The sequence below is a fragment of the Salmo salar genome, chromosome ssa03, assembly GCF_905237065.1.
Source record: "Salmo salar chromosome ssa03, Ssal_v3.1, whole genome shotgun sequence".
Classification (NCBI taxonomy): Eukaryota; Metazoa; Chordata; class Actinopteri; order Salmoniformes; family Salmonidae; genus Salmo; species Salmo salar.
This window is the reverse complement of record NC_059444.1, coordinates 16,702,652-16,726,496: the sequence shown is the minus strand read 5'-3', so window position 1 is coordinate 16,726,496 and position 23,845 is coordinate 16,702,652. Positions and strand designations below refer to the sequence as shown.

At 41.9% G+C, this 23,845-nt stretch overlaps 1 protein-coding gene across 4 annotated transcripts in view; it reads left to right on the top strand.

Annotated features, from left to right (window-relative positions):
• Nucleotides 1–412: 412 nt before the first annotated feature.
• LOC106599096 (cytosolic phospholipase A2) overlaps nt 413–23,845 on the top strand; it is a 28,751-nt gene continuing 5,318 nt past the window's right edge. The window contains exons 1-16 of one of the 4 annotated variants that reach the window (XM_014190159.2): nt 413–871; nt 2,660–2,760; nt 3,126–3,210; nt 3,446–3,594; nt 3,823–3,936; nt 4,103–4,140; nt 4,265–4,409; nt 4,669–4,805; nt 5,047–5,272; nt 8,527–8,641; nt 11,822–11,959; nt 12,336–12,425; nt 17,059–17,124; nt 17,273–17,518; nt 17,804–17,988; nt 19,459–19,648. In XM_014190159.2, coding sequence (XP_014045634.1) covers nt 2,728–2,760; nt 3,126–3,210; nt 3,446–3,594; nt 3,823–3,936; nt 4,103–4,140; nt 4,265–4,409; nt 4,669–4,805; nt 5,047–5,272; nt 8,527–8,641; nt 11,822–11,959; nt 12,336–12,425; nt 17,059–17,124; nt 17,273–17,518; nt 17,804–17,988; nt 19,459–19,648 — 1,957 coding nt within the window. In that variant the 5' untranslated portion in view covers nt 413–871; nt 2,660–2,727. Of the gene's footprint in view, nt 872–2,656; nt 2,761–3,125; nt 3,211–3,440; nt 3,595–3,822; nt 3,937–4,102; nt 4,141–4,264; nt 4,410–4,668; nt 4,806–5,046; nt 5,273–8,526; nt 8,642–11,821; nt 11,960–12,335; nt 12,426–17,058; nt 17,125–17,272; nt 17,519–17,803; nt 17,989–19,458; nt 19,649–23,845 lie in introns of all 4 variants that reach the window. The other 3 variants (XM_045714562.1, XM_014190160.2, XM_014190158.2) reach the window with 3 other exon arrangements.

The window sequence follows — 23,845 nt, the reverse complement described above, 5'->3', positions numbered from 1 at the left end:
TCAGCTGTCCAGAAGGAAGCACTTCACATCCGCAAGCACCTCTATACCACACGGGTGCATTAGTCATTCTCACCAAATGTGGCTTCTCGTTGTGTTCCCCGAGAGCAGTGGCGTTAGCCAATTGACATTTCACTGTGACGTCCATATGATTAGGATATTAGATAGCTGTCATCACAGATGAATGGGGAAACCCAAGAGATCCTACTAAATTTCTAGAGGGGAGGGGGTGGGCTATGTTATAATCCTCTTCAAAATTCCAGAATGAGGTTAAATCGCAGCCATATTGGTCAGGGGGAAATCCAAAACCAGTCTAATTGCCTACAGTGTGTCAGAGTGCGCTCTGGGTCGCTCATAAATTCAAAAGCGAAACGCGTTCTGGGAGAAGGTTTGAGCAGAGCGTTCTGAACTTACAATGGCAGCCAAGAAACCAAGTTAAGACATGACTGAGAGAACACCTCACTCTGACCATTTTACTCGCCCTAGCAGAGTTCGTTAGGCTGTTTTCAAGTTATCTAGAAAGTTTCGTGACTGTCACTGTGCTGCTGGCAACAATTTAATTACGTTTCTTTGCTGATGTTTACTGACACCATTCATATTCAACGGGTGTTGCGCGTTGGTAAATTTATCCGTTATTCTGTGCTTTGGAACACCCTCTGACAAGAGTGCTCTGAAATCAGAGCAGATAGCCAGAGTTAATTTACGAACGTACCCGAAAACGTCCAAACTCTCGCGGTACTTCAATGGTAAAGCTCCTCGGTAGCTGTATACCTTGTAGTCACAACATCCAAACAGTGCTCAAGGGCAGTTTCACGCTGGCAGTGCACTTGAAGGAATGCGGTAAACTTGACTCATGACTTGACATTCGTTAAAGGTGAGCATATATTTCGATTAAGAACTTTACTCAAGTAATGATGATAATGATAGCCTACATTTATAACATATTATGAAGTTCGTAACTTCTTCAAAATGTACCTTTTAAAAGTGAGAGTGGTTGGTTGGCTACCTGTCCACATCAGTTCTGGCGGTGCGCTAGCCTTGTATATGCGCGGATGCACGGCGTCCTATATAGTGCTAGTGGTGCACAAGTTTTGTTTATGGCAGTGTTTTAGTGTAAAATAGGCTTCTGCCTAGTCGATAGAAAACTGAGAGTAATTTTAAAAGAGTTAAATCGACGTAGGCTATAGACCAAATGCTTTAAAACTCATCACTACACTTTTACAAATTGTCAATCAACTGCAGGCTATTAGGCATTTTTTTTTACTACAGGCTAATATTCAGTAGTATGCCTTTTTTTGTTTAGGCAAGAGAATGTAAACAATCATACAGTGGTGGAAAAAGTACCCAGTTGTCATACTTAAGTAAAAGTAAAGATACCTTAAAGTAAAAGTGAAAGTCACCCAGTAAAATTATACTTGAGTAAAAGTCTAAAAGTACTTGGTTTAAAATATACTTAAGTATCAAAAGTAAATGCAATTGCTAAAATATACTTAAGTATCAAAAGTAAAAGCATAAGTCGTTTCAAATTCCTTCGGCCTTCATTGTAGGCAGTCATTGTAAATGACAGTAAAACTGACTTGCCTAGTTAATTAAAGGATAAAATATTAAGCAAACCAGAAGGCACAATTTTTTTTTTTACATTTACAGATAGCCAAGGGCACTCCAACATTTAGACATAATTTACAAACGAAGCATGTGTGGTTAATGATCCACCAGGTCAGAGGCAGTAGGGATGACCAGGGATGTTCTGTTGTTAAGTGTGGGAATTTGACCATTTCCCTGTTCTGCTAAGCATTCAAAATATAACGAATACTTTTGGGTGTCAAGGAAAATATATGGAGTAAAAAGTACAATATTTTCATTAGGACTATAGTGAAGTAAAAGTAGCCAAAAATATAAATACTAAAGTACATATACCCTAAAAACGACTTAAGTAGTACTTTAAACAATTTTTTACTTAAATACTTTACACCACTGAAATCATAGTAGTCAGCAGCACAAAAAAGGCGTGTGTTAATTACATGGTAGTGAGCTAGACCAGTAAGGTAGGCCAACTACCATCTAAATATATGGTTTTAGTGCTTACTGGGGTATGGATGGGGTCTAAAAAAGGACATTAACATTTTTCACATTTCTGCTGAACACAGTGTTGCATATCTCCAAATCTAACTGAGAATTGGGCAGACTGTGATAATAGAGAGAACGTAGAAAATGTATCAGTCAGTTCAAATAAACTAATTGCATTGCTATAACCTATTTTTTGTTGACCCAAATCAAATATGGATTCAACGTTTCTGTATCATGACAAAAACTTACATATTGTACAAAAGCACTACTGTAATGTTTGAAGGTGTAAACTGAAACATGTCCTGGAGGTCAATATGATTTCATGTTCAGGTAGCCTACCAGTTAGCGAGGCGACTCAGCAACCGAAGGGTTGCTAGGTCAAATCCCAGGTCAGATGGGAAACCCCCCCCCCCCATGCACCTCTCCAAAAATATGTATTGTGTCTTTCGGAGGGGTTGGGTTAAAAGTGGAAGTCAAATTTTGGTTGGACCTTGTGCAATTGACCAATAGTGATCTTAATTTCTTCTCCTGAACATTGATGTTGTCAGTGTCCTGTGTTAGTAAAATGTGTTTCCTATCCAATTTTATTCAGAAGGGTCTTCCAAATCTAAAGGTTGACTGGACACCTGATTCCCTCAAAGTACCGTGATTGGCTCCTGAACAATGTCTTCTATAGATCCCTATCAGTACATTGTGGTAAGTAAAGATCATCATGTTGTCATTGTCAGGACATTATAGACAGACAAATCATTTGACATTTTGTATGTCCTGTTATCAAATTGTTACTGTGTTAAGTGAGTCACACACAGCTAATCAAAGAGACAGATGAAGACATGTACACACACACATACGTCAGTGTTACTGTCTGTACTAGTACTTCAGGCTGTTGTTTAAGCTGGTTAAATTCTATGAATGTTCTGCTTGAGCTATTGGATATATTTTGTCCAGTCATTTGCATCCAGTCTGGACGCCTCCCATCTGGGAAACAGAATGACTTACTGGAAAGTCTCCATTCCTCAAGATTATAATGGGATTTCCTCTCTGTTGTATTGCTTCTGCAGGTGGAACACCAGTATTCCCATAAGTTCAAAGTGACTGTGGTACGAGCTGAGAAGGTGACCAAGGGTTCTACCCTGGGAGACTTTTGTGAGTTCCTCCATCTGTTAAAGATAACACACTGTGTCCACATTACAGTGTTGTGTGTGTGTGTGTGTGTGTGTGTGTGTGTGTGTGTGTGTGTGTGTGTGTGTGAGTGTGTGGGTGTGTTTGAGAGATGAGGTGATGCACATAGAAGTGATGTTGCTTTTTCAGTGCCTGTGGTTTTTCTCATGTTTAATCACACTGTCTGTGTGTGTGGTTCTGTGTGTATTTCTAAGAACAGTGGACACTCCAGACCCCTACGTGGAGTTGTTCATCCCAACCACTCCAGACTCAAGAAAACGGACACGGCACATTGACAATGACATCAACCCCATATGGAACGAGACCTTTGAATTCATACTGGACCCCAATCAGGAAAACACTCTAGAGGTTAACACATTACACTACACTTTGAACTGAGCTACATTACTACATAACCCAGCAAGCTATGGCTAGACACCTTCAAGCATGATGTATTCTTTCTTTGCAATAAGATAGTAACTTCAGTTATTAAGTAGGCATCAATACTTTTGCTTTCAAGAAACCCTATGTTGGGAACCATCTATCAAGATAAATGTATTTTTTTGTATTTCATTGTTTGTGAATTTGCTATTTCAGTTGACATTGATGGATGCTAACTATGTCATGGATGAGACCCTGGGAACGGCCTCGTACTCCATTGCTAAACTCAAAGTGGGACAACCAGAAGTGGTTCCATTCCTAATTGGCAAGGTAGGTCAGTCTTATTCAATTTTACAGATTGCATAGAAAGCACAAGACAGTTGATGTTGTCCACATAGCCTCCATCAAATACATACTGTGTCACAGCACTAAACCCTGTCTAAAAACCCAGTCCTTGTAAATCTCAACAAAAACTTCCTCTATCTTGTTTCCCCAGTTAACCAAGGTGTACTTGGAGATGTCGTTAGAGGTGTGGTATGTATAACTGACAATGGGTGCTTCAATACATTTTTATCCGGGAGCATTGACGTCATTCTCTTTGTGGAGATTTAATCTAAAGCTTAGTGACATGTCCGTTTGTCTCCCTCATCTCCTCCAGTTCATCCACAGACCTGCGGTTCAGCATGGCCCTGTGTGATCAGGAGAAGCTGTTCAGACAGACACGCAGAGACCGGGTGATGCTGGGCATCAAGAAACTACTCAACATGGAGAAAGGACAACACCTCCCCACCTCATTAAGAGAGGTACAACCATAAACATAGTACAAACTGAAGCCTTCTATGCATTTTTCGGTGTATCTCAAGTGTCAAATAGAGAATGGAGTTTTATTGCTGGTTCTAAAGGGAGATATACAGACAAAATCAGCTAAGATGATTCACAATGACACTAGTGATCTCTTGACACGTGCCTTGTCATTTTGTGTATGTTTGTGTGCATATTTGTACGCCTGCACATGTGTGTGCGCATGCATGTGTGCCTGTGTACGCGTGTGTGTCTATACAGGTCCCTACAATCGCCATCGTGGGGTCAGGGGGAGGGTTCCGAGCCATGGTGTGTTTCTCTGGAGTGATGAAGGCTCTGTATGAGTCTGGAGTTCTGGACTGTGCTACCTATGTGGCTGGACTTTCTGGATCTACCTGGTTAGTAGGAAGACTGCTTTCATTCCGCTGTACTTATAAGATCATTGGAGAGCAACATACTTCAACTGTTTATAACTACCATTCCTATGCTAGTACGAAAACTGACCAAGTAATGACGTTATTATACACAGAAAGTGATTGTGTCCCCCTTGTTCCTTTCTCTTGCTTTCTCTCTCTCCTTTCTCTTTCACTCTCTCTCTCTCTCTCCCCTCTCTTCCTCACCCCTCCCTCTCCCCACCAGGTACATGTCTACGCTGTACTCCCACCCTGAGTTCCCTAAGGGTAAGGGTCCTGGGGAGATCAACCAGGAGCTGATGAGGTGTGTGAGCAGTAACCCACTGAGGCTGCTGCTGCCCCAGAACATCAAGCGCTACATCAAGGCCCTGTGGAGAAAGAAGGCTGCCGGGCAGCCCGTCACCTTCACTGACATCTTCGGCATGCTCATCGGGGAGACGCTCATGCCCGGGGTGAGATATGGGTGCGATATCAGCAAATGTGATATCAACAAAGTAATGATATTAGTGTACCTTCTTCAATACCAGCCATTGTGTTCCTTTGACCGAGGCCCTAACCTGCCTTTATTATCAGTCAATTACATCTGTGTTTCGCCTTACTTCATTTGCACACACTGTATACAGATTTTTATATTGTGTTACTGACTGTACGTTTGTTTATCCCATGTGTAACCCTGTGTTGTTGTTCTTGTCACACTGCTTTGCTTTATCTTGGCCAGGTCGCAGTTGTAAATGAAAACTTGTTCTCAACTGGCCAACCTGGTTAAATAAAGGCGAAAAAAAACCTGTGACTTTGTCACAGAAGATGATCCAGCACCGCTGACAGACGGTTGCGTTTAGCGATAGCACTTTGCCATTGTCTAGCTCTTATTGTTCTTTGTTCGCTTGTATTATCTGAGTGTTTCACACACGGTCTGTCCAGTGGCTTTACTACTGTATCTATGACGTGAAAGATTTTGGGCTCCCGAGTGGCGTGGTGGTCTAAGACACTGCATCTCAGTGCTAGAGGCGTCACTGCAGTACCTGGTTCGAATCCAGGCTGCATCACATCCGGCCGTGATTGGGAGTCCCATAGGGCGGCACACAATTGGCCCAGTGTTGTCTTGATTTGGCCGGGGTAGGCCGTCATTGTAAATAAGAATTTGTTCATAACTGACTTGCCTAGTTAAATAAAGGTGTATATATATATATATATCTGATCAGATGCCTTCTCTCGATCAGATGCCTTCTCATCTTATATTACGAGAGGAGAAGGCATCTCCTCTCGTAATGTAATGTGGTGTTTGTGAAGGAAGAATAGTCCGTCTGAAGGGAAACCCACAATGTTATGTATACGAACTTCGGCTGGGCGATATGGCCTAAAAATCATATCTAGATTTTTTTCAAATTCATGGGCGATTCAAAAAGGAAAAAAAATAAGATTTTTTTTATTTTTTTTTAAACAAATATATATATATATATATGCACACAGTACCAGTCAAAAGATTGGACACACCTACTCATTCCACGTTTTTCTTTATTTTTACTATTTTCTACATTGTAGAATAATAGTGAAGACATCAACTATGAAATAACACATATGGAATCATGTAGTAACCAAAAAAGGGTTAAATTTGAGGTTCTTCAAAGTAGCCACCCTTTGCCTTGATGACAGCTTTGCACACTCTTGGCATATAACATATATTTTGATTTGTTTAACCCTTTTTTGGTTACTACATGATTCCATATGTGTTATTTCATAGTTGATGTCTTCACTATTATTCTACAATGTAGAAAATATAAAGAAATCCTTGAATGTGTAGGTGTGTCGACTTTTGACTGGTACTGTATATATTTTTAGTTTAAATGTTTTCTCTATGTAAGCTTTGGAAATATGCCCTTTTTGTCACAATTTTACCCAGAACCATTCACAAATAATGTCCAACTTCTTGTAGCAGGCATTATAGAAAATGAACACAGGTTTCATAAATACTCTCTGAAGCATAAACCCACGTGCTAGTGAGTAGCCAGCTAATCTTTATGTTTCAAGTTTAGCCAACTTGGATCTATTTTCTAGCTAACGAGGTAGAACACTTCAACTGTTATGAACACACCCTCTTGTCCGTCTCCAACTTTGAACAGCCTGTTCACTTTGTTTAGATGTTTAGATGAAGTCAAGTGGCCTACCTGGATAAGATGCTTATTTCTCAGAATGAGAACAAGTTGCCAATTTCTTATATAAATGATTATTTTTATGCTCATTGCACATTTATCAAACACAGACTAGACAACTAGGACACAACACTATGTTGCTGCGCTCCACAGAAACTGAGCAGTCATTTTCCACAACCATTGATACTCCTGTTTTAATAGGGTCTGATCCATTCTAAAATGTGGGAGTTGAGACAAGGGTATCATTAGAATGGGAATCGACAGATTCTGTTGGACTAAACTTCAAAAGCAAATAGTGAGTTTGAAAGTGCTTGTTATCAGAGAGGAAGAAGTGATATTTCGTCTTTGTTGCTGTGAGTGGCACGGAGAGGGGCTTGGAATTAATCAAATAAATTGGAATTAATCAAATAAATTGGAATTAATCATATAAATTCTATAGATCGTCCAGCCCTACCACAAACCTCTGTTATGACTCTATTAGGACAGGGAACTCATGGTGACAGAGTCAGTGAGGTGCTTACATTTGATATAGGAATGTAGAAATCCATACACAACTATATCCATACATGCGTACACAACTATATCCATACAGGCGTACACAACTATATCCATACAGGCATACACAACTATACCCATACAGGCATACACAACTATATCCATACAGGCATACACAACTATATCCATACAGGCATACACAACTATATCCATACAGGCATACACAACTATACCCATACAGGCGTACACAACTATACCCATACAGGCATACACAACTATATCCATACAGGCATACACAACTATATCCATACAGGCATACACAACTATACCCATACAGGCATACACAACTATACCCATACAGGCATACACAACTATATCCATACAGGCATACACAACTATATCCATACATGCGTACACAACTATATCCATACAGGCGTACACAACTATATCCATACAGGCATACACAACTATACCCATACAGGCATACACAACTATATCCATACAGGCATACACAACTATATCCATACAGGCATACACAACTATACCCATACAGGCATACACAACTATACCCATACAGGCATACACAACTATATCCATACAGGCATACACAACTATATCCATACAGGCATACACAACTATACCCATACAGGCATACACAACTATACCCATACAGGCGTACACAACTATATCCATACAGGCGTACACAACTATACCCATACAGGCATACACAACTATACCCATACAGGCATACACAACTATATCCATACAGGCATACACAACTATATCCATACAGGCATACACAACTATATCCATACAGGCATACACAACTATACCCATACAGGCGTACACAACTATATCCATACAGGCATACACAACTATACCCATACAGGCATACACAACTATATCCATACAGGCATACACAACTATATCTATACAGGCATACACAACTATATCCATACAGGCATACACAACTATACCCATACAGGCATACACAACTATATCCACTTCACTTTTTGGGGAGTGTAAGAACAACCTCTCTCTCTCACTCTCTCTCTCTCCAGAGGATGGACTTCAAGCTGAGCCACATGCAGAAGACTGTGAGCGAGGGTCAGAGCCCAATGCCTCTCTTCACGTGTCTGCACGTCAAGCCAGATGTCTCAGAACTCATGTTCGCTGGTAAGACCGAAAGGAAGACTCTCCATTTTTATGATCCACACGTTACTAATGGGTTATTTTCTAACGCATCCATCATACTACCAGTTTAGAACAGACAGAAGAAAGTTCAAGCAAGGCATCTTTATCAAGTACACTTCTTAAAGTGGTCTAACGCCTAGATGAGTCACCTCCCACGCTTTCGGTTGAGCAGATCCAGCTACAGGACTCATTTCATGTCTGCCTGAAATGAAGGGAACGATAGGCAGACAACTTTGAAGCAGTATGCATCTTTGGAGCGGTACACTGCCTTCCCATTGTGGAGCCATGTGTCAATGTGAACAGATACTATGTTTATGGCTGCATTTGTTTAATTTTATTTACTTTCCTGGATAATATGCAAATGACCCAGTGAAACAGAATTGACTTTGGTGTTTGGTGTTGGTTGGTTCCATCTGTCAATGTGTTGTCACAGCTCCTTATCTGATGGGTTACCATTTACATCAGTGTTTCCTAACCCTGGTCCTCCAGTACCCCCAACAGTAACCCTGGTCCTCCAGTACCCCCAACAGTAACCCTGGTCCTCCAGTACCCCCAACAGTAACCCTGGTCCTCCAGTACCCCCAACAGTAACCCTGGTCCTCCAGTACCCCCAACAGTAACCCTGGTCCTCCAGTACCCCCAACAGTAACCCTGGTCCTCCAGTACCCCCAACAGTAACCCTGGTCCTCCAGTACCCCCAACAGTAACCCTGGTCCTCCAGTACCCCCAACAGTAACCCTGGTCCTCCAGTACCCCCAACAGTAACCCTGGTCCTCCAGTACCCCCAACAGTAACCCTGGTCCTCCAGTACCCCCAACAGTAACCCTGGTCCTCCAGTACCCCCAACAGTAACCCTGGTCCTCCAGTACCCCCAACAGTAACCCTGGTCCTCCAGTACCCCCAACAGTAACCCTGGTCCTCCAGTACCCCCAACAGTAACCCTGGTCCTCCAGTACCCCCAACAGTAACCCTGGTCCTCCAGTACCCCCAACAGTAACCCTGGTCCTCTCCAGTACCCCCAATAGTAACCCTGGTCCTCCAGTACCCCCAACAGTAACCCTGGTCCTCCAGTACCCCCAACAGTAACCCTGGTCCTCCAGTACCCTCAACAGTAACCCTGGTCCTCCAGTACCCCCAACAGTAACCCTGGTCCTCCAGTACCCCCAACAGTAACCCTGGTCCTCCAGTACCCCCAACAGTAACCCTGGTCCTCCAGTACCCTCAACAGTAAACCTGGTCCTCCAGTACCCCCAACAGTAACCCTGGTCCTCCAGTACCCCCAACAGTAACCCTGGTCCTCCAGTACCCCCAACAGTAACCCTGGTCCTCCAGTACCCCCAACAGTAACCCTGGTCCTCCAGTACCCCCAACAGTAACCCTGGTCCTCCAGTACCCCCAACAGTAAACCTGGTCCTCCAGTACCCCCAACAGTAAACCTGGTCCTCCAGTACCCCCAACAGTAACCCTGGTCCTCCAGTACCCCCAACAGTAACCCTGGTCCTCCAGTACCCCCAATAGTAACCCTGGTCCTCCAGTACCCCCAACAGTAACCCTGGTCCTCCAGTACCCCCAACAGTAAACCTGGTCCTCCAGTACCCCCAACAGTAAACCTGGTCCTCCAGTACCCCCAACAGTAAACCTGGTCCTCCAGTACCCCCAACAGTAACCGTGGTCCTCCAGTACCCCCAATAGTAACCCTGGTCCTCCAGTACCCCCAACAGTAACCCTGGTCCTCCAGTACCCCCAATAGTAACCCTGGACAATTAATCATCAACCCCTCAAGGAGCTGAACGAGGTGTGTTTGTCAATGGCTACAACACAAATGTGTACTGTTGGGGGAACTGGAGGACCAGGGTTGGGAAACACTGACCCAGGGATGTAGCTAGTTAACTCTAACAGAAACTGTGGACCATGCACTCTTGTGTATCGTTAGTCACCCAATATTGGAATCATGGCATCAAGCAAATTAGCTGTGACTTTGGAATCTTTGAATGAATGAAAGTACAAACAAATTAACGAATGAATGAACCAAGTTCATTTCTGAATGACTGCAGGCATGCATGTAATTATTGTCATCTTTGCGTTTAAGTCTGATCCATTTGAATACAGGGTATGGTAGTGTTTACCCAGGGCTAGTGTGACGTCCTAATGTGTGTGTTTGTGTTTGTGTGCTGTGTGTGTACGCGCCTGTGGGTGTGTGCACTGTGTGCGTGTTTGTGTGCGGGTGTGGAACATGCTGAATTATTGCGCAAACATTCCCATCGGTGTCAGTTTCACTAGTACAGATACTCACGCTGATCCATCTCTGTCTGTCATCAAGGGAAACTGAAATAGACACAGCAGTGAGGGACATTAGTTCTAAAAAGGGAGAGGACACACCTTAAAGATTCAATGGTTCACAGACACTTAGGTACAGGATGTAGACATGAAAATGGTAATGCCCTGAAGTATTATGACTGGGAGTTGCGGCCAAAATATCACATCACAATATTTTATTTGTAATTTGACAGTATGCCGGTATTTAATGTTTCTAAATAAAAGGTTGTAAATGATTAGTGCATGACCCTAGAATGGCAACAAATCAATTCTATTTGATTTTAGTAGGCTTTTTCCATGCTGACAGTTTTGTTCTCAACTAAATGAGGACAAAACGGACTTTGAAAGTAGTCCAATTTATTTAGTACTGTATAAAAATACATTTTTATAGACTGTATTGTAAAAAAAAAATGATATCGGTATGTGGGTCCATACAGGAATACCGTTATTCACAATATATCACCCAGCCTTACTGGGAGTCAATTCATCAAAGTTCTTGTAAGGTTAACCATCAATGGGAAAGCTTCAATGTTTGGGTATTAATTATGATATTATAGTACATTTCTTTGCATTGCAAGCAAGGGCCCTAATGTGATATGGTTATAATAACCTTGTATTGGGTTAACTCAGCTACTTTCCACCATTGGAAGGCTTCCGTGAGCTTGATACACAGTATCAGCCATTTGAGCTAAAACACTGTCCCAACAGTAATTGGAGTGAAGCTGATTATACAGCTGTCAGTGTGGTTTCACAAGGCTAATTCTACAGTACAAAACCACTTATCGTCTGTATCATTATTACTAATAGATGTGTCATATTTCTCCTATTGTGTGTTTTGACGAGCAGACTGGGTGGAGTTTACCCCGTACGAGATTGGCATGGCCAAGTATGGTACCTTCATGTCCCCGGGCCTGTTTGGCAGTAAGTTCTTCATGGGCAGCGTGGTGAGACAGTACGAGGAGAACCCCCTGCATTTCCTCATGGGTAAGACTGGCTATACATTCAGTACAAATGTAGGATCTTAATTTGAGCCAGGAAAATAATCATGCAGCAACAGGAAATGTGGTTTATTATGCAGATTATCATTAATGGACATTTTTGTTGATGTCATGTCGGAAATTTCAAAGTGGAAATTATAAACATCAGAAGCCTTTTTAAACCTCAAATACACTACGTTTTAAAATTTCCTGCATTGCAGGAAAATTCTCCTGCAACAAGGTGATCAAATTAAGACACTATACACAGTACGATATGCACCTGAGCTTTCATACAGGCATACATACATGAGCACAAACTCACAAACATAGACTAGATACGCATTTGACTACATACACAAAGTTGTCTGCTGTGTCTCTTCTAGGGGTATGGGGCAGTGCTTTCTCCATCCTCTTCAACCGGGTCATGGGGGTCAAAGGGACCACTGGAGGTAGCACCATGGAAGAGGAGCTTGGTAAGATTCTGACAAACCATCGTACAAAACCTACCTTTGTATCTCTGTCTCTTTAAATGCATGCTTTGCGCATGCATACGTGTGCATTATGGTTTCTGTTAGGAAAATGTGGCTCAGGACATTTGACCGGCAGCATTTTAATTGACCATACATTTGAGAAATGTACTGTATGCATTGTGTGCATAACCTGATTAGGGTGTCTACCCACGGTGCTCAGAATGACAAATCACATTTAGATTATGGTAATTCATCTTAACAGAACATGCAAATCGAGGATATAACAGTGTGGGTCCTTACTGAATTCTGATGTGCACATTGAAGATGTTAGAATAACTGCCACATTTACTTTTCCTCAACCAACAACATGAGTAACAAGCAGCAAAATCACTAGCCTATGTCAATCTACTATCTCCCATAGTAGTAAAGTTGACATATTCTATTGGTCAGCTTGTTATTCTGTGTGAAAAAGAAATGGCCTATTCCAAACACTCTAGGTCAGTTTTTGGATGATAGATCCCAAATTCATACAACCGTAGACCTCAGGTGTCAAACTCAATCCACAGAGGGCTGAGTGTCTGTGGGTTTTCGCTCCTCCCTTGTACTTAACTGATTCATTTAAGGTCACTAATTACTAAGGAACTCCTCTCACCTGGTTGTCTAGGTCTTAATTGAAAGGAAAAAACAAAAACCTGCAGACACTAGGCCCTCCATGGATTGAGTTTGACACGCCTGCAGTAGGCCTAGGCTACAAAAAGCAATTTTTAAAAGCAATGAGGCTGATGCAACATTTAGCTTAAAATGTTACTAACCTATTATTTCTTCACATTTGTAAGCGCACTAATGCGCAAAAGGCATTAGGCTACGTGCGAATGTTCGTTCCATAATGCAGTTAGCGGGAAAACACTGTTGTCAAAAGCTCACTGCACATGCGAGCGGTTTCATATGACCGAGATTAAAATATCCATTCAAAATTAGAAAGAGGGGAGAGCTAAAGATACAAGAACTAGCATGGGTTGTTAATATGACTAGGGTTGTGCCTTTGGCTACTGGACAATGAAAGAAAGTTGATTTGAAAACCAATAGAACATAAGAGGAATAGGCTACTAGTTTCAATAGTATTTGGAAGTCTTTTATAAAATAATTTCCTCCCATGTTTCTATGGTCGGATTTTACTTTGAAGCAAGGTAAGACATGCCTCATATGTAGTAAAACGTTCAGGTTTGAAATAGTGATGCACCGACATGACATTTTTGGCCGATATCGATATCCGATATTTTCCTTGCCAAAAAAACGATACCAATAACCGATATTTAAAATTTGAGCGGCCCTTTAAGCATTCTAGTACAGTTAAATAGTTAACACACGGACGCAGCGGTCTAAGGCACTGTATTTCAGTGCAAGAGGCGTCACTACAGTCCCGGGTTCGAATCCAGGCTGTGTCACATTCGGCTGTGATTGGGAGTCCCATAGGGCGGCGCACAATTGGCACAGTGTCGTCCAGGTTTGGCCGGGGTAGGCCGTCATTGTAAATAAGAATTTGTTCTTAACTGACTTGCCTAGTTAAATAAAGGTTACACACACCACACTGACCAAAACGTTTTTTTGCTGTCATTTACGGTAATGTCCACATTACCAGTAAAACATAATCAAAACCTATTTCTTTCACTTACTTGCTGTGCTGTTTCGTTGTTCATTTGTTCAGTCGTTTCATTCTCAACCAGGATTTCCCATACTATGGAACGCCATTTGGGTGTTTGCATGTCAAATGACACTATTTGATGTGTCAAATAAGCTTGTTGACCAATCAGGACCTGAATATGACTGCACATAATAATTTAACGCGTTCATACATTTTTTACATAGTTATTACACATTGATTACACTATCACTCGTATTTCATATGTCACAACGATTCATCGATACGTATGCTATGATGCTTGTAAAGTTGTCTGGCGCACCTACAGTGCTGGTCATAAAAAAAGCTAGCTAGCTCAATATTCTTTCCCCAAAACATAGCAAAACAACATAATCTGTTTCAGTAGCTATAGTTAGCTAGCTAACTATATAGCTAGGTATCATCATCTAAAATAACCCTCATTTATAAGACATTTCTTCTTTGATTAATGGTGGTCGGACCCATCTATGTGAAGCTAGCCACAATAAGGATTAGCCACAATAGTGGACTTTGCGGTTAGCCTTCAAAAATAGTTAATAAAATCAACAAAAGACAATCATTTTTTAATTTGACAAAAATCTGTTGAAATCACACTGGATGTATTATACTTTAGAATTGCATTGGGGGCATACTTATTTCACTGTACAGCCTTACCTATGGATTGTGGATCAATGACATGGGGTATCAGTCTACTCAGTGACACTCAGAGAACATTAGCGTCGTAGCTCTTATTGCGGGACTCTGAAACAACTGTGAATTGAGCCACATTTATTGTCAACCTATGTGTATTGAACACTGTTCCCGAGGAAAAACAATAATGCGTGGGTGTTTTGGAGTCTGATAACTCTGAGGAGGATGTTGGGAAAAAATATATTGGGTATTGAGTAGACTGATATCCCATTTCATTGAGCCCCAGTCCTTAGGTAAAGCTGTACAGTGCAATATGAATGTCAATACACACAATAGGCTGACTGGGGAGGTGATTTCACAGTCACAGTCCCGTGATAAGAGCTACAACGCTAATATTTGCGCAAACTCTTCACAGTTGTGTTCTGTGGGTGTCACCGAGTAGACTGATACCCCATTTCATTGCTTCACATTCCAACCTTGTTTAACATTATCTAGTCTAAATATGGCATGATTCCACAAATTGTAACCATCTGCATTACTTTCAAAGAGATACTTTCATATTGAAGGCAAACCGCAAATTCCACTATTGTGCCTAATCCTTATTGTGGCTAGCTTCACAACACGGTCCAGTCGAGCCTCACTAGCCAGGTGAAGCTAGCTGGTTGCTTATGTAACAGTGTAGGTTCCGTCCCTCTCTTCGCCCCAACCCGGGCTTGAACCAGGGACCCTTGCACACATCAACAACTGACACCCATCGAAGCCACGGCCCTTGCAACGCAAGGGGCAACCCTACTTCAAGTCTCAGAGCGAGTGACGTCACCGATTGAAACGCTATTAGCGCGCACCACCGCTAACTAACTAGCCATTTCACATCGGTTACACTTATAATGTTAGCTTTGGGCAACAGGGTTAAGTACTGGCTAGCTATTTATTTTCATGAACTGAAGTTCAATTTCAGTAGGCTAACAACAAGTGGCTACCTAGCTAATACTTACTCACAAGGATTCCAAAATCATTGCTAAAAATAATGAAAATGACTGCTGTTTTTACTGGTCATTGTTTTCAGGCAGTTTTTTTGGTACTAGCTAGGTAACCCAGAAGTTGCGGTCGAACAAATAATGTTTTATTACCAACACGGTATTGTAAACACATCGTTTGTGGCTGGTGTTTGCTAGTTTGCAGGCTTTTTGGTACAGCTTTGACAGTGCTACTGATAGTAGTGGTGGTGTTTGGCTTGCACGTGCAAATTCAGAACACACAACATTCTGTAATAGAACTGTGTTATTTGATGTGTCAAATTAAAACCTTATTTAACGCGTCAAATAGTATTATTTGACATTTATATTTTTTGACACACAAAGATCCAAACCGCGTTCCATAGTATATTGTGAAGCTAATAGCAGTGGCGCTATTACTGTGTAACTCCGGTAGGGCAACATGTGTACCGGTGCTAGAAAAGTTGACGAAAGCCAACATCACCCATGACAGAGAACGGTTGATTGTCAAGGGCATTGAATTCCATTATCTTGGCGTTAATAGATTTCGCCTTTGCGTTGTCTCGCTGAAATTTTCTTACTCTTTCAAATGACTGCTCGACTTGTTGACTGCTCGATCCACACAGCAGGCATTGTGGGCTAGGTTATGAATGCTGTGTTGCAATTACCAATTGAATAGGCTAAAAAGCGTTATTTTGCGATAGGAAGAATTTTCTTCTCCCGGACAATTTTCCAAAAGAAAATGGAAACCGTGGTGTGTGTGTGTGGGTGCGTGTGTGTGTGCGCGCGCGCGTGTGTGCGTACCGTTATGTGCATGTTTCTTGATGTCCAAATATAGATGTAGCAATGTATAACCCTACTTCCACAAAATAGCAGCTCATTGACTCATTTACCGGTTTACCTTCAGCCAGGTTAAGGGTTACATGATGGACAGTTTCTCAAATAAACAAAGTCACGTAGAACACTTGGGTAGCAGATAGAAATGATAACTACTTCCTCTTCCAGACCTAAAGTGAAACCAACTCTAATGTCACTTTAATGTCTTGCGAATACTAGCTGTTGGTAAGCACATTCACTGAGAACTCCATGGTAGTTCACAGTCACACCAATGTACAGTACTCTGTACAGTACTCTGGACCCAAACCCTCTGTACAGTACTCTGTACGTTGCTGTGAAACTCCACAGGGAATGTGGAAGTCCAGTCAGCAAGCTCGTACTGTGGATAGTGAGTCAGTTCAAGTTTTATTGTCACATGCTAAAGTACAGTGAAAAGATTAAGTTGGATACTGAGTGAGGGTTAGGTTTTCACATGAATGTTGTCACTGTTTTTCAGAGCAAATAAAGCCTCAGCACATTGTGGGTGAGGAGACGCAGGAAAATGAGGACGAGCCAAGAAAAGGTATGGTCTACGAGAGTGAAAGGGTGTGTTGTGTGTCTTAGGGCTTTGGTAGTGACATCCCCATTTCCCCCCTCTCCTCATCCTCCTCTCCTCATCCCTCTCTCCTCCATCCTCCCCTCATCCCTCTCTCCTCCATCCTCCCCTCCAGCGGGTGGAACAGAAAACCCAGAGGCAGAGGAAGAGCTCCAGCGTAATGCCCAGGCCAGCTGGACCAGCAGGATGTTCACCTCCCTGGTGGGGGAGTCCACCCTCTTCAACACCCGTGAGGGCAGAGCGGGCAAGGTGCACAACTTCATGCTGGGGCTCAACCTCAACTCCTCCATGCCTTTCTCCCCCTTCAACAACAGATCATACACACACCACAACCTGGAGGAGGAACAGGACGCCGTCACAGGTCTGAGATCAGTTTAACGGGGGGGGGGGGGGTTCGAGTGGGTGGGTCAGCGGGTTAACAGCCAAAGGTCTGTAACAAGTCTATCACCATGATTGTCTAAGATTGGAAACCTGTTAGACTGTTCAGACCCATTGACCCATCTCTATGTGGATGGGTAAAGGAATACATCAACTATCAAATCAAGGCTTTGAATGACTATTATAGACTATTTGTGAGAATGGGTGATTGGTTTGATAGATGATGACATTATTTGTTTTATTGTCCCCTTATTGCAATCCCCCTCAGACCCAGATGAGTTTGACCGCATCTACGAGCCGCTGGACGTGAAGAGTAAGAAGATCCACATAGTGGACAGTGGTCTGACCTATAACCTCCCGTACCCACTCATCCTGCGGCCGCAGCGTGGCGTCGACCTCATCATCTCCTTCGACTTCTCAGCCCGCCCCAGTGACTCCAGCCCACCCTTTAAGGTGAGCAACGCACACACATTCAAGCACACACACATACACACCCACACCCACACACACACACACACACACATGCAGACAGGCACACACATACTGTATATACAAACATACTGCACACACACACATTTTAAATACATTATTTGAATCCACAAGTCACATTACAGTCGAGAAGGATTCAAACATTTGATAGGTCCCTACGGTGTAGCATGGTGGTGGCAGCATCATGCTGTGGGGATGTTTTTCAGCATCAGGAACTGGGAGACTAGTCAGGATCAAGGGAAAGATGAATGGAGCAAAGTACAGAGATCCTTGATGAAAACCTGTTTTAGAGCACTCAGGACCTCAGACTGGGGTGAAGGTTCACCTTTCAACAGGAAAACGACCCTAAGCACACAGCCAAGACAACGCAGGAGTGGTTTCGGGTCAAGTCTCTGACTGTCCTTGAGTGGCCCAGCCAGAGCCCGGACTTGAACCAAATCTAACATCTCTGGAGAGACCTTACAATAGCTGTGCAGAGATGCTACCCATTCAACCTGACAGAGCTTGAGAGGACCTGCAGAGAAGAATTGGAGAAACTCTCCAAATACAGGTGTGAGGCTGTAATCGCTGCCAAAGGTGCTTCAACAACGTACTGAGTAAAGGGTCTGAATACTTATGTAGATGTGATATTTCAGTTTTTTTTATGCATTAGCCTAAATTCCTAAAAAACAGTTTTTTCTTTGTCATTATGGGGTAATGTGTGTAGATTAGTGAGGAAAATAATAATTGAATCAATTTTACAATAAGGCTCTAACGTAACAAAATGTGGAAAAAGTGAAGGGGTCTGAATACTTTCCAAATGCACTGTACATGGCTGAGACTCCCAAATATCCACACTACAAGTTTGCACTGATAACCAAGGCTGTTCAGGCGTGACACGAGGTGCTGGTATTTCAGCAGCTTGTCAGCAAAGACCTGCTCCATGTAGGAGTCAAAAGACCAACGCATTTCCAAAATGATCACCTCCCTCCGGGCCTCCCCCCACAACAATATCTGTCTTATTTGGTTTGCAAGGAAACACATCATCAACATCAAACCAGCCTCCTCTGACAATAGAATGGTTGTGAATAAGCACTGTTGCTGTCTGTCTCACCTCACTAGCTATCAGGTCGACGAGGTGGTCATGTCTAACTATGTATAAGTCCTTGTATGAACGGCAACCATTAACATGTGAAACAGACTCTTTCATTTGACTCATGTTATACAACGTGATACAAAATGGATTGGATATACAAGCTCATTTTAGCTCTCTGCCCAACAATATATTTGGACCAAGATTTAGTCTGTTTTACAAAGACATTTGAGAATGTAATACATTTATATGACATAACATTTTTTACGAAAGTGTGTGTGTGTGTGTGTGTGTGTGTGTGTGTCCGTTTATTGACTGTTTTCTGTCTGTTCTTCAATCTACTGTTCTGTGTGTGTGTCAAGGAGCTCCTGCTAGCTGAGAAATGGGCTCGCATGAACAAGCTTCCCTTCCCAAAGATCGACCCCAAAGTGTTTGACCGTGAGGGCCTCAAGGAGTGTTATGTCTTCAAACCCCGCAAGGAAGACAAGTGCTGCCCCACCGTCATCCATTTTGTACTGGCCAACATCAACTTCAGGGAATTCAAAGCTCCCGGTGAGGACTGGTGAAACTGTAGGATCAGGGAAAACAACTAGGCTGCATCTGAAATGGCATCCTATTAGTGCACTACTTTTGACCAGAGCCCTATGCGGCCCTTGGCCAAAGGTAGCGCACCATACAGGAAAATGGGGTCCATTTTGGACGCACCCTAGGCCTTGGTTTAAAGCCCATAAACTAGAATGTGTTATAATGTGTTACAGGCTATAACTTTGGCCCAGAGTTTTTCTTGGTGAGCTTAGATGGCTGGGAAAAATTGAAGGTCCTAGCTATGATCTGTAGACGGGTTGCCTGAAAACAATGCCGAAGGCCGTGTGTTGTTGTTATTCTAGGCGGTCAGATAGCTAGCAACAATGACAAAAAGCTGCCATTCGGGAAATCGTAGGCGGCTCGTTTCAGCTAGTTGTCTCTTGTTATTGATACCATGTCTTATTTTGAGGTGTTTGACTCAAAACAAATTTTATTTGTCACATGCGCTCAATACAACGGGTGTAGACTTTAACGTGAAATGCTTGCTTACGAGTCATTCCCAACAATGCAGAGTTAAAAAATAATTATAAATAGAAAAATAGTAACGCACAGAATAAAATACACAAGAATGAAGCTATATACAGGGAGTACCAGATCAATGTGCAGTGGCATGAGGTATTTGAGGTAGATATGTACATAAAGGCAGGGTAAAGTGACTAGACATCAGGATAAATAAAAATAAGAGTAAAATAAAGAACAGAGTAGCAGCATCATATATTGTGTGTGTTATCTGCGTGTGTTCTTTGTTTCTGGCCATTTTGAGCCTGTAATCGAACACACAAATGCTGATGCTCCAGATACTCAACTAGTCTAAAGAAGGTCAGGTGTATTGCTTTAATCAGGACAACAGTTTTCAGCTGTGCTAACATAATTGCAATAGGGTTTTCTAATGATCAATTAGCCTTTTAATATGATAAACTTGGATTAGCTAACACAATGTGCCATTGGAACACAGGAGTGATGGTTGCTGATAATGGGTCTCTGTACGCCTATGTAGATATTCTATTAAAAAAAACATCAGTTAACAATAGTCATTTACAATATTAACAATGTCTACACTGTATTTCTGATCAATTTGATGTTATTTTAATGGACAAAACATGTGCTTTTCTTTCAAAAACAAGGACATTTCTAAGTGACCCCAAACTTTTGAACGGTAGTATATATATAATATATATCAATACAGTTGAAGTTGGAAGTTTATATACACCTTAGCCAAATACATTTAAACTCAGTTTTTCACAATTGCTGACATCAGTTAGGATCACCACTTTATTTTAAGAATGTGAAATGTCAGAATAATAGTAGAATGATTTATTTCAGCTTTTATTTCTTTCATCACATTCCCAGTGGGTCAGAAGTTTACATACACTCAATTAGTATTTGGTAGCATTGCCTTTAAATTGTTTAGTTTGGGTCAAACGTTTCAGGTAGCCTTCCACAAGCTTCCCACAATAAGTTGGGGGAATTTTGGCCCATTCCTCCTGACAGAGCTGTGGAAACTGAGTCAGGTTTGTAGGCCTTCTTGCTCGCACACGCTTTTTCAGTTCTGCCCACACATTTTCTATAGGATTGAGGTCAGGGCTTTGTGATGGCCACTCCAATACCTGAACTTTGTTGTCCTGAAGCCATTTTGCCACAACTTTGGAAGTATGCTTGGGGTCATTGTCCATTTGGAAGACCCATTTGTGACCAAGCTTTAACTTCCTGACTGATATCTTGAGATGTTGCTTTAATGTATCCACATCATTTTCCTCCCTCATGATGCCATCTATTTTGTGAAGTGCACCAGTCCCTCCTGCAGCAAAACACCCCCACAACATGATGCTGCCACCCCCGTGCTTCACGGTTGGGATGGTGTTCTTCGGCTTGCAAGCCTCCCCTTTTTCCTCCAAACATAATGATGGTCATTATGGCCAAACAGTTCTATTTTTGTTTCATCAGACCAGAGGACATTTCTCCCAAAATTATGATCTTTGTCCCCATGTGCAGTTGCAAACCGTAGTCTGGCTTTTTTATGGTGGTTTTGGAGCAGTGGCTTCTTCCTTGCTGAGCGGCCTTTCAGGTTATGTCGATATAGGACCTGTTTTATTGTGGATATAGATACTTTTGTACCTGTTTCCTCCAACAACTTCACAAGGTCCTTTGCTGTTGTTCTTGGATTGATTTGCACTTTTCGCACCACAGTACATTAATCTAGGAGACAGAACGCGTCTCCTTCCTGATCGCTATGACGGCTGCGTGGCCCCATGGTGTTTATACTTGCGTACTATTGTTTGTACAGATGAACATGGTACCTTCAGGCGTTTGGAAATTGCTCCCAAGGATGAACCAGACTTGTGGAGGTCTACAATTTTTTTTCTGAGGTCTTGGCTGATTTATTTTGATTTTCCCATGATGTCAAGCGAAAGAGGCACTGAGTTTGAAGGTAGGCCTTGAAATACATCCACAGGTACACCTCCAATTGACTCAAATGATGTCAATTATCCTATCAGAAGCTTCTAAAGCCATTACATAATTTTCTGGAATTTTCCAAGCTGTTTAAAGGCACAGTCAACTTAGTGAATGTAAACTTCTGACCCACTGGAATTGTGATACAGTGAATTATAAGTGAAATAATCTGTCCGTAAGCAGATTGTTGTAAAAATTACTTGTGTCATACACAAAGATATTGTCCTAACCGACTTGCCAAAACTGTAGTTTGTTAACAAGAAATTTGTGGAGTGGTTGAAAAACAAGTTTTAATGACTCCAACCTAAGTGTATGTAAACTTCCTACTTCAACTGTATATATAATGCAACATACAACAATTTCAATGATTTTACTGAGTTACAGTTCCTATAATTAAATCGGTCAATTGAAAGAAATACATTTTTCCCTAATCTATGGATTTCACATGACTGGGCAGGGGCGCAGCCATGGTTGGACTTGGGAGGGCATAGGCCCACCCACTTGGGACATAGGTCCAGCCAATCAGAATGAGTTTTCCTCACAAAAGGTTCTTTATTACAGACAGAAATACTCCTCAGTTTTATCAGCTGTCCAGGAGGCTGGTCTCCGCAGGTGAAGAAGCCGGATGTGGAGGTCCTGGGCTGGCATGGTTACACTTGGTCTGTGGTTGTGAGGCCGGTTGGACGCACTGCCAAATTCTCTAAATTGACATTGGAGGCAGCTTATGGTAGAGAAATTAATATTACATTCTCAGGCAACAGCTCTGGTAGAGATTCCTGTAGGCAGCATGCCAATTGCACGCTGTGGTGTTGTGTGACAAAACTGCACATTTTAGAGTGGCTTTTTATTGTCCCCATCACAAGGTGCACCCATGTAATGATCATGCTGTTTAATCAGCTTCTTGATATGCCACACCTGTTAGGTGAATGGATTATCTTGGCAAAGGAGAAACGCTCACTAATGGATGTAAACAAACAATTTTGTGCACAAAATTTGAGAGAAATATGCTTTTTGTGTGTGAAACATTTCTGTCATCTTTTATTTTAGCTCATGAAACATGGGACCAACATTTTACATGTTGCGTTTATATTTTTGTTCAGTATAGTATTGCGAGTATGCATAGAGTCAGTGCAAGATAGTCTGGGTAACCATTTCAAATCAAATTGTATTTGTCACATGCGCCTGTAACGTGGGTCGTCTAAAGGAGACCAAGGCGCAGCGTGTAAAGTGCTCATATTTCCTTTATTAATGAAACACTTAACAAAAACAACAAAACGACCACCAACAGTTCTGTCAGGTACATAGACAAAACGGAAAACAACTACCCACACCCACACATGAAAAACAGGCTGCCTAAGTATGGCTTCCAATCAGAGACAACGATAGACAGCTGCCTCTGATTGGAAACCATACCTGGCCAAAGCATAGAAAACAAAAACATATAAATAGAAATCTAGAAAACCCCACAATGAAACAGAAAACCAAAACAACCACCTGTCACGCCCTGACCACTCTACTATGGAAAATGACCTCTTACAAGGGTCAGGACGTGACAGCGCCGAATACAACATGTATAGACCTTACAGTGAAATGCTTACTTACATGCCCTTAACCAACAATGCAGTTTTAAGAAAAAGTAGTGTTAAGTAAAAAAATAGAAAAAAATAGAAAATAAAAGTAACAAATTATTAAACAGCAGCAGTAAAATAACAA